General features: G+C 41.1%; 1 protein-coding gene across 1 annotated transcript in view; it reads left to right on the top strand.

The window, feature by feature from the left end:
• Positions 1-9,388, top strand: part of LOC102196210 (dysbindin) — a 12,813-nt gene extending 3,425 nt beyond the window's left edge. Inside the window, exons 2-4 of the mRNA XM_005746430.1 lie at positions 8,270-8,422; positions 8,513-8,656; positions 8,731-9,388. Of these exons, the coding sequence (XP_005746487.1) occupies positions 8,270-8,422; positions 8,513-8,656; positions 8,731-8,987 (554 nt within the window). The 3' untranslated portion in view covers positions 8,988-9,388. The remainder of the gene's footprint in view (positions 1-8,269; positions 8,423-8,512; positions 8,657-8,730) is intronic.
• Positions 9,389-10,372: the final 984 nt, after the last annotated feature.

Raw genomic sequence — 10,372 nt, 5'->3', positions numbered from 1 at the left:
TGTGATATCGCTTTGAGCTCTTCAAGTGCCATTTCTTAAATAATACTATGTAACGACAGATGAGACCCATTTAAAAAATATTTGGCTCCCAACATGCGCCCTCAGTCAGTGTCAGTGGTTCTGGACGGCAGTGGTTTTCAGGCTATCACTTCTGTGAGATGAGTGTCTGGTTCTTCCCATGTCCTGGGTAAGATTTCCCAAAGCTGGCGGGAGATGTCACCCACGGCTTGGTTGAAGTGCAGTAGACCAGGAAATCTCTCCAAAGCTGTTTCCTTTCCAGGCTGCAGATAAAGGAGCCAAAAGTCTACATGATGTAAATCAGCACTTGTGTGAATGCCTTTTGTGCAGCTTTTGTCTGCAAAGGGTTAAAGCTTAAATACTAAAATAGTGAGAAAAGTTGCATGAATTCTTTAACAAGTGTGCAAAAAAGGCAATGATTGGATCCGTACAGCAGTTGGTGCTCAGTACATCAAGATAACGCCGCACTGACTTTTTTCATAGTTTATACAGAAACTGCAGGCCACCCTGTCTGAGTCTCAACAAACAGACGAGCCGTGTCTGAGAGACTGTTTGGTTTAACCAAACATTCTTACAATTCTCCCGGCTGAGATGAAAATTGCTTCAAACCTTCCTCACAAAAATGAGGAGAGGCGGTGAGACTTTACAAGAAGAAAAGAGAGTAGTGTTAAGGTGACTGAAAGAAGAAGCGTCGCTCAATGTTTTAATAAAGACAGAAAAAGAGTTCAGGATGACGATGATGATGATGTACCCAAAATATTTCAGAGCGTGCCTACAGATTTAATTAGTGTCTGTTTTCTGAGCTCAGCTATGTTGCCGTGCCCTGATTCAGGCTGTTGACAGTCACTCTACATACACTTTGCCTCTAACAAGCGGAACAAACTCATTAATACTGTTTACTTCAGTGTAAGACCGTGTAATTTGCCGCTGCACTGAACAGAGATTTGTGCATTATTGACTGGTTGGGTTAAGTAATTGAACACTGTGTTGTTCATCAAGAGTGATTTTGAATAAGAGGATTTGTAAATGTTCTGGGTACATCAGTACTTTGTCATCCGCTGAAGCCCATTGTGTCGATCAGAACTCGCGGCAGTCTGCTGGTGGACGTATGGAGGGCAGTGGGTCAGGGCACTGACCTACAAACAGTCCTATTGTGGGTTTACAAAAAAGGGGAAGGAAGGAGAGGGTTAACACTGATGTCATTGTTGGTGGATGGTGCTGGACACTGCTTTGTCCTGGGATGAAGACACACTCATGCACCCAGCAGACATGCAAACACACATCAACAACACTTATAAATAATTCACTGCTCTTGCATCTGGAGTCTAATAAATGTCACTTTCTTGTAGGAGGAAAAAGAAAACCGTGTGAAAAACCCAAAATAATTTGAGAGGTAAAGCAGACACTGCACAGCCTCCGTGTTGTTGTTCTCCATTTTGGTTGTTGTTCCACTTCAGTTCAAGGCACTTTTGGAAGGAAAGTGCAATGTTTTCATAAACCGCAGCGATTCACACTTTGCTGGGACCACCAGTATGCTCTGATCAGGATAAGAAGAAGCACAACGAGATGTTTTTAATGTTAGTTGTATACTTGTAATTTCAGACTGCTTCACTGCTCTCACTGTTAGGGTAAATCTACCTGTAGCCAGCCACTGAGTCACCATTAATTACCACAGACACTGATCCACTAATGACCAGCTCTGCACTGTGAACAACCCACTGATGCTGTTAAGATTACTGCTCTGTCGGAAGAGACTATCAGTAAAAATAACAACTAATGAGCCCAGCTATTACTTCCTGTGTCTCTTCATCTCTACAAACCGAACTCTTGCTTTAACTTACTTTTATCTACCCCTTTCCATCATATAACACATTTTTCTTTAGACAGCCCACTTCTCAGTTTTAGCCTTTCAGCCTCCCTGACCTTTTCTCCCTCTCGCTTTCTGCCTCCTTTATGTGTTTACATCCTCTGCTTCTGCTCCCTCGCTCTTTCTCTCTTGTCGCAGTCGGGAACCGGTCCATGTGAAATAAAATCTCTCTCCTCTGATAAGCTAAAGTGTGTCTGGGTGGAAAAGGCAGCCAGTCTTTAAGTGTTGCCTCAGACCAAACAAGTGTTACCTCACATCTGTCCCACGGTTTAGAAGTACATGGTCGTCACCCCTCTCGTTTGTAGATAAACTACAATTGCACAGTGTGTTTGAGGGAGGCAGAAACGGAGCCAAGAGCTGTTATTTGAATTCTTTTGCTTTTCTACTGCAGTCTGCTACTTTCATTTAAGGAGCCAGAGGGCTGAGGGTAGGTACCACCGCTAGAGCCATTTAAATGGCAATATTACAAGCTGTTTGTAAAAGGAAAACGCTTCTCAGAAAAAAAGCCTCGGCTTGGCTGAATGGAATCAATCCAAGTGTTTGGCAAACTGCCCTATAATCAAAGCAGAAGAGGAAAATGTGGTTCTCTCCTGATTTCTGTTTAGCTGCTGTTTACTGAAAAGTTGTAGCTCGTGCTGCTCCTACAACTGGATTGTCTCGGGAGGCCTGTTTCCTCTGCTCTGCTCTGCTCTGACCTTCCCCTGCCTGTGAGCTCACATTTTCATTTAGAACAGTGATGGGCTAATGGCAGCCTCCAGGCGACAGCGAACCCTCCTATCCCTTCATTTAGCCTCCAGATCAATGTGTTGCCTCTACTATTTGTGCAGAAAACTGCCATTACAAAGTCCTGTCCTTGAGAACATCACAGGGGAATGAGGCACGTGGCATGCAGATGCTAAATAGATACAAAGATTGACCCGATTTTCTTTTTTCTTTATGCATTTATACACTCGCATAGTGCCCTGTTTTGTTCAGTTTGTCGAGTAGAACAAAGTAGAGCATACTCTGGATGTGTTTTGTTGAGTCTGCTTCATTAGGATATTATAACACATTTTTTTCCTCGGAACTCTAAAAAAACTTTATGCAGGTACTCGAGTCCTTACAGTTGCATCTTTTTTTCCTAGCTTTCTGATGACAGTTTTTCATTGGCTTTATAAGATGAATTAGCCTAATTTCTAAAGTGATTTCCTGTAAGTGGAATCATGTCTAAGGAGTACAGGCCCGCCCCATTCTCTTACATTGCTGCTTTTGTCTGAATTTGAATGGACTCTTTCTCCCACTGCCGCCTGAGCGGAGGATCTGAGTTTGTGTTTATGTGGGAAGCCAGAGCAGTACACGGACATGTCCAGCACGCTCCCTCTTTCTTCATCCTTCTGTCTGTTCCAGTCATTCTGCATGCCCAGCTGGTCTTGAGCCCTGGTCTATGACCTTTTCTTCCTCAAGTCCCAGGGCACTGACAGGAAGGAAGGAGGGGGGTGACTGGAAGGACAGAGGGGAGAGACATGAGGAGAGAAACAGAAAGAATGGTATACTGGACAACGATTGAGAAAGGAAAACTGAACCGAATTCTTAAAGTAATAGTATGGCTTAAAGAAAGAAATTGAGATAGAACAGGATTTTAAAAAAGCCATACAGTAAGATAGGAGGAAGGAGCAAAGAAGAGATAAAAATAGGCAGAAAAAAATCAGAAATGCCACCGAAGGATGAGAAAAGGAAATAAATGACAGTTTAATGCATGTTGCCTCATTCAGCAGCAGGAACTTCAAACCTATTGTGGTACAGAGGGAGAAGTAATTAATTGATCCCGTACTGAATTTGTACGTTTCTTCATCATTTGGATCATTTGGAAATTGAAGGAATCTAAAATCACCATCAAGCATACTTGGTCTGGCGATCTATGCAAGATCTTACCACACAGGGTGATCATATTCATGAGGAAGGTGGTGGATCAAAACTACAGGAGGAGCTTGTTAATGATCTCGACTTGCTGTGTTTGCATGAAGAGAAATGCAGAGTAGAGTTGGGAACATTATGCTCTGGGGCTGTTTTTCTAATAAGGGTACAAGACAACTTCATTGTATTGAGGGGCCGATGGATGCAGCCACCTGCTATAAAATCTTGGATGAGAAGCTCTTTCTCTCAGCTAGAACACTGAAGATGGGTCTTTCAGCATGACAGTGATCCACCAAGCCAACAATTGCTAAAGAAGAATCACATTAAGGTCATGTAGTGGTCTAGCCAGTCTTCAAACCTCAGTCTTGTAGAGAATCTGTGGAGCGAGCTGAAGCTTTCTTTCAGTTTCTGCAGCCAAGAAACTGAAAGAATTTGGAGAGTTTCTGTAAAGGGTGTGGCTCTAATACATATTTCACTCGATGACATGCAAATTAATTTATAGCTGTTATATAATGTGTTTTGGTTTGTTTCTCTTTTTCCCCCCTAAATGTTTATGTTGATATTCTGTCTCTCTCCATCAAAATAAAACTACCATAAAAATTAGAGAACAAATAATTATTTCCTCCCGCATATGAAACTAAATACTTTGGCTTGTAGAGTGGAAGAATCAGACTTGACATGTAACCTGGACACCATGGCCATGGTTTTCTTTCGAGGATTTCCCTGTGTGAGTATTTGCAGAGGTCACTAGGTCATCTGCGGCTACCGAAGCCCACTGATCAAGGTTACCCAGCAGGAAAAAGAACCAGGAGGAGTGAAGCAAAATCAATGTGGGGATATACATCTGTAGCTAACCTTTAGCTCTCCATGTGCCTCAGTCTTTAAGTAGAAACAATCAATGCTGTGATCAATCAGTGCTTAACAGAGTAGGAAAAAAACCTCCAGGATAGGCAGTTTGCCAGCACAAATCAAGTGTTTCATCCCACATGATGTCCTCAGCCGGTCACATTAAATAAGGGTCTCTTTTTACACACACACATATCAGACAAGCAGTGCCTAATTGTGACAGACATCTTGCTTCGTCAGCTCAGCTCCCTTTGCTTTCCTTAAGGCTCTGAGGACAAAGGCATTCCTGATTGCGCAACAGTGCAGTGCGAAGAGAGCAACACAGACCCACGACCTCAAACGTCTCTATGAAGACAGAAATGCTGGAAAGGCAAAACGCTGCAAGAGTGACTGATGCGCCAATGTGGGAAAAAAAAGTTTTGAAAGCTTCAGGAAAGAGGTGTCGTGTCTGTACCAGCTGTACTAACTATAATAATAAAAATAATGCCCATACATTCTTTTTCACCTGTCCAATTCAGGGTTGCGGATCACCAGAATGATCATTATTGTTTACTGGCCCTGGATGAACTTTCCAAAGTTTAAGGAAATGATCATCATTGGGTTCTCCTTCTCACGTCAGGCTCTTGGTCAGTGGGGTTTTGGATGTTTGAACAAATTCTCACCTTCTGAAAAACATTAATAAGGCATAAAAACTTAACTGATCTCTTGATGTAAAAGTAAAAATAAGATGAATGCTTGTTCCAAACACCTGTGCTAATGTTGTTAGCTTTCTGTTGCCAGTTTGTTTAGAAATTTTTTCAGGCTGTGGAGAGTCCTTTCTTTATTTCTGGGTTCTGTGTCTACACCCACACACCGTAGGTGCTGTCAGCATCACTCTGTGGTTTGAATGGTCTTCTTCCTGTTTTCCAAAGCTGTCTGCCTGTCTGATCCCAAAGCCAAGCCCGGCCACTGTACCCAGGAGGGACTCTATCAAAGAGGGCCAGAGACGAGCTGCAGTGACAGGCTCGTGTCGTTCTGCCACCACAGATGTGACTCATGGGGGGCACTGCGCTGAGACAGCACTCCAAAGAAGGCAACCTGTTGCTGCTTTTAGGCTTGTGCTGCAGTTTGGGGATTTAAAGTGATTATGCAACAAGTCTTTATAGTTCATAATGAGGACATTTTTGGCAAAGATAGTCTCCTCACATTGCCAGAGAAAAATTAAAAAAAAAAAAAATTTTTTAACCCCTTTTCCTGGTAAACATCCTGAGAACATTGTCTTTCTGTTCTCCATCACTTGCCTGTGTAATTATAGAGCTGCTGTGACTTCTGATCTCAACAAAGACCAGCTAATCTTCACATTACTTCCAGTTTGGACATGGCTTGAAAGCCTCATCCAATTAGCTCAATCCCCTGCCTGCAGGTTGTAAGAGCTCCTCAAAATTCAGACACTGCTCTAATGATTACAACATACTACTGTATGCACGCTGAGAGTAAGTGATGACACGTAGAACACATGCTTTCATCTTTTCTCTCTGAGTCTAGTAGGAGGAAAAGGAGTAACAATCTCATAAGTATCTGTGGCCAGGTGAAATGTTCCCCTCAGTCTTCTGTTGGCTCCAAATGCATATTTAGCATCCAAACATGTGACCGGTGTCCATTGTCTCATCCAGCTCTTTCCTGGTGTTTAGAAATGCTAAATGACTTTCATCTTAATTGCCTCTGCATTTTTTTTTGTTTTTTTTTTTTGTAGAATATCTGACTAGTGTTGTTGAATAATGGGGGTTTCCAATACCGGTTCTGAGTGAATAGCGCACTGCGCATCCACACAGTAAAAAATGTCTAACACAGCACCAGGTCTCCACTCCTGAAGTCAAGCTGCTTGGATGTAACGTCTGCTCAGCTACACAGTAAAAGCTTACAAGGAATCACGAATCCAGAGTCCTTACTAAGCATCGAACATTTTCGGTCTGTTTTTCTGTTGTATATAGTGATCGATTACTTAGACACAACCAAGATATCTACACGCTTCTACACGCTCATTTCAGCTGTTTTTTTGTTTTTTGTTTTTTTTTGTTTAATATATTTTTTCCTTCGAAGTCATGCGTTCTGATACTTACACTATTCCTTCCTTTCTTTCTTCCTTGTTTCCTTCCTTCCTTCCTTCCTTCCTTCCTTCCTTCCAGGGTTTTCGCCCCTCCTCCTCCTGACAGCTTTACATATATTACATACTAAAAACACTAAAAACTCTATATATAGAGAGATATAGATCTTTATACAGAAATAGATAGCTATAGTAGCAATCACTTTAACATTATATCAGGTTGGTGGGCTATGATGATAAACTGAAGCTACTTAAGGGCTTCTGCTTACATTTGACTAGTAAATATCAAGTTAATAAAGTTGATAAAGGATTTCAAATGTTCCACAGCTTGCTTCTAAACTTAGTTTGATCAAAGAGTAGGGCTTTGATTTTTTTTTCTTTATAACAGAAACTGATAAAATGATATGAATCACTGCTTTAAACAGAATCTAGTTTGCTGTACTTTTAGATTTTCATTTGGCTTTAATATACGATTCATCTAAAAGAACATAAATAAAGTTTCTGCTAAAGTAGATACAGTTAGCATGCTAACAATGGTATATAAAAAGCACATCTTTATTCAAATGAGACATGTTTGAGTATTGGACTTTGGCTCAGAGTATGTTGACTGTTTGATCCCAGGCCTCTCCACATGTATAGCAGCTCTGCCACCTTTTAGTGACTGTGTGAAGCACAAAGCTTAAACTGGTGTTGTTCTTGCACCATTAACTTAAAACAGAACTACAGACATTATACAGATTATATATGGGAGATCTATTTTGCATCATTCTTTCCTTATGAACAACATTCATACTAGTTTCACATTCTTAATTTCTTCATTTTCATGAATAAATCTTAGAATTAAGGTGTGTAATCTGAGACATAAAATCTTAAACAGGAGGTAATGAAAAATTCTGCTAATTTCTTCCCTTTCCAATCAGCACAGATTAATTGTATAGTTTTTTTTTATTGTATAGTTACTTTCATTGGGGTTTCTTGTACCTTTGTAACAGATAATCTAACTATTGAAAGTTGAAAGACAGAAATCCTTCTGCTTCACAGTTCACGTGTGGATTAATGTCTCCACCTACTGGCTACCAACATTGACCCCTGAGTACATGTATAATGGCTCTCAAGCTAAACAATCCTTAGCTTGAGATGGTCTTACTGACCACCACATGCACCATCAGAGTGAAAGAACTAGTTTGTGAACTCCACCCTGCTGTGGTGGAGGCCTCACCTGGCCCAGCCTCCAAATGACAGGTGGCTGTAGCTCAGGAGGTGGAGCTGGTCTACTAATTGGAAGGTTGGTGGTTTGAGTCTGCATGCCAAATATCTTTGGGCAAGATGCTAACCACAAGTTGCTCTCTGATTCATCCATTGAAATATGAATGTGTATGAATGTTAGATAGAAAGCACTTCTGCATAGAAATAGTGTTTGTATCATTGTATGAATGGGCGTGTTGTATAAAGTGCTTTGAATGCTCTGGGAGAGTAGAAAAGCGCTCTATAAATCCAGGGATGCGGTGAAAACTTCAGCTGAGCTGGTGTCTGAGTTCCTCTTCTTCTCTTGTGATTGCCAGCGGAGAGCGAGCGCAGTCAGCGGCTCCCAGATGTGGACGCAGCACAGCAGCTCAAGCTGAGAGAGAGACAGCGTTTCTTTGAGGAGGTCTTCCAGCACGATGTGGACGTCTACCTTTCCTCGGCACACCTTTGTATCAAAGATTACAGAAGACGTGAGTTGAACTGTTGGTGTTTATGCATGAAAATGTGCCATATAAATGCACAATAGTATTTTCATACTGTTGTTTCTCTTCTTACTGCAGCTCCTATTGGCAGCATCTCTTCTATGGAGGTGAATGTGGACTTGTTGGATCAAATGGAGCTGATTGACATCTCTGACCAGGAGGGTTTGGATGTCTTTTTCAGTTCCGTAGGAGAAGAAGGAATGCTGACTTCCCCGCTGCCAGGTAAAGAACAGAACCTTAATAAATGCACAGTGGCACAGCTGCATCACTAACAGTGTTTTTCTCTGACGTCCTAGGAAATAACAACCACAATGAGGAAGCAATCAGTAATGGACTGTTTCAACATGTCCTTGAAAGTCTTGACGCCAAGTCCCGCATGTCCTCCACATCTTCAAATTCTTCCTCTGACAGCCAGACCATGAATGTCAACGGGGAAGACACTCCTGTGGTTGGGTCAGACAGCGAGGAAACGCACACCAATACAGTCAAGCGCAGAGCCATGTCCGCAAAGACAGAGGAGGGGAAAAGTCCAAATTCAGCTTCGTCTTCATAGATTACACCCTCTCCTTAGTAGATCTCTGCCTGCAACACAGATGTTAACACCTGAGTGAAGAGCGGACTTTGACTTGAGTTATTGAAACAGACGTTTGGGTCTTTCTTCCATATAACTATCTTTGATCACTATTTACAACCTTCCTGTTTGATCAGTTAAGCTTAGGGTTGTTGGGACTATTAACTGTAAAGATGGAGACTTTTCTTTTTAACTTCACAGATGGCTGATTAAATTTGTACAGTATTAACACAAAGCAGGGAAGTAAAGCAATAACTGAAACAAAAATATTTGGATAAAGTATGACCTGTGTTCATTTGGTAATGTTTTTTAAAGTTCTAGTATTGAAGTCAAAACTTTGTCCTCTCACAACAAATTAAAAGTTTTAACAATAAAGGAAGAGAGAAAAAAACCTTTTGTGTGCTTGTAACTAAGTATCAAACAGTGCTTCCGTCTGGTTGTTTCGCTTCCTGGGCCTAACATTTTGTGCAAAAGTCTCGAGCCACCACTCATATTCTTTTTTTTGTTGTTCTTTGGTTTATTCATTTATTTTTTTCACCCATTTTCAGTCCAGTCCTTGTAATAGAACATTTTCAGAGGAATGTTGTGCCTACAAATAACAGACAACTCAGCAGAGAACCAATTTTAAAACACATCTTTAGACACTTTGTTTCTATGAAGAATTTCCTATGAAAAATGCCAAACTTAATAGTTTTACAGACATAAAATTTTATTTTGACATTCCCAAATTTTGTATGTCTTGAAATGGTGTGCAATGTGTTCGTTACAAAAACAGACAACTGGAGGAAAAATGAAGTGGCAGGCCTAAAACTCTATCTACAGCTGATGAACAGTATCAAAAGGTTGTCCTGAAGAAATATGGGGAAAAAAATCCAGCAGTGGCCTGATGCATCTACTGTTCATCAGTGCCCCATCAGACCTGGTCTCAGTGGAGGCGTGCCTCTGGGTCATTGTTCTGTGGAGCACATACATTTGTGAAAGCATTCCTTTCAAGCAATATGATGACAAAACCTGTTGCGCTGTCATTGTATTTCACAGCATCCACTCATGAGGAATTCAGAAGGGAAAATCTCTCCAATACAGGAAACTCTGGGAACCAGGTTGCATATGCATAAGCTGGAATCCTCTGATATTCATTGAGTATGACAGCACCCACCAGGAAGAACACCAGATCTTTTTACCCAAAATCTACTTTTAGTTTACAAGAGTAAGCTTTTTCTATATTATTATAAGGAAATCTTTTGTGAGATTTGCAAGAAATCTTCTGCCGCTCACACAAAGTCTTAAAACCCACATGGAGTCAGTTAGGTGCACTGGTATAATCTTTACATGCATCAGACAGTGCTCAAAGTAAGGATATCAACCAA

The sequence above is a fragment of the Pundamilia nyererei genome, unplaced genomic scaffold (genome assembly GCF_000239375.1).
Source record: "Pundamilia nyererei isolate P.nyererei 1_Seehausen unplaced genomic scaffold, PunNye1.0 scaffold00178, whole genome shotgun sequence".
Lineage (NCBI taxonomy): Eukaryota > Metazoa > Chordata > Actinopteri > Cichliformes > Cichlidae > Pundamilia > Pundamilia nyererei.
The sequence above is the reverse complement of the archived record's forward strand: the minus strand, read 5'-3'. Positions and strand labels throughout refer to the sequence as shown.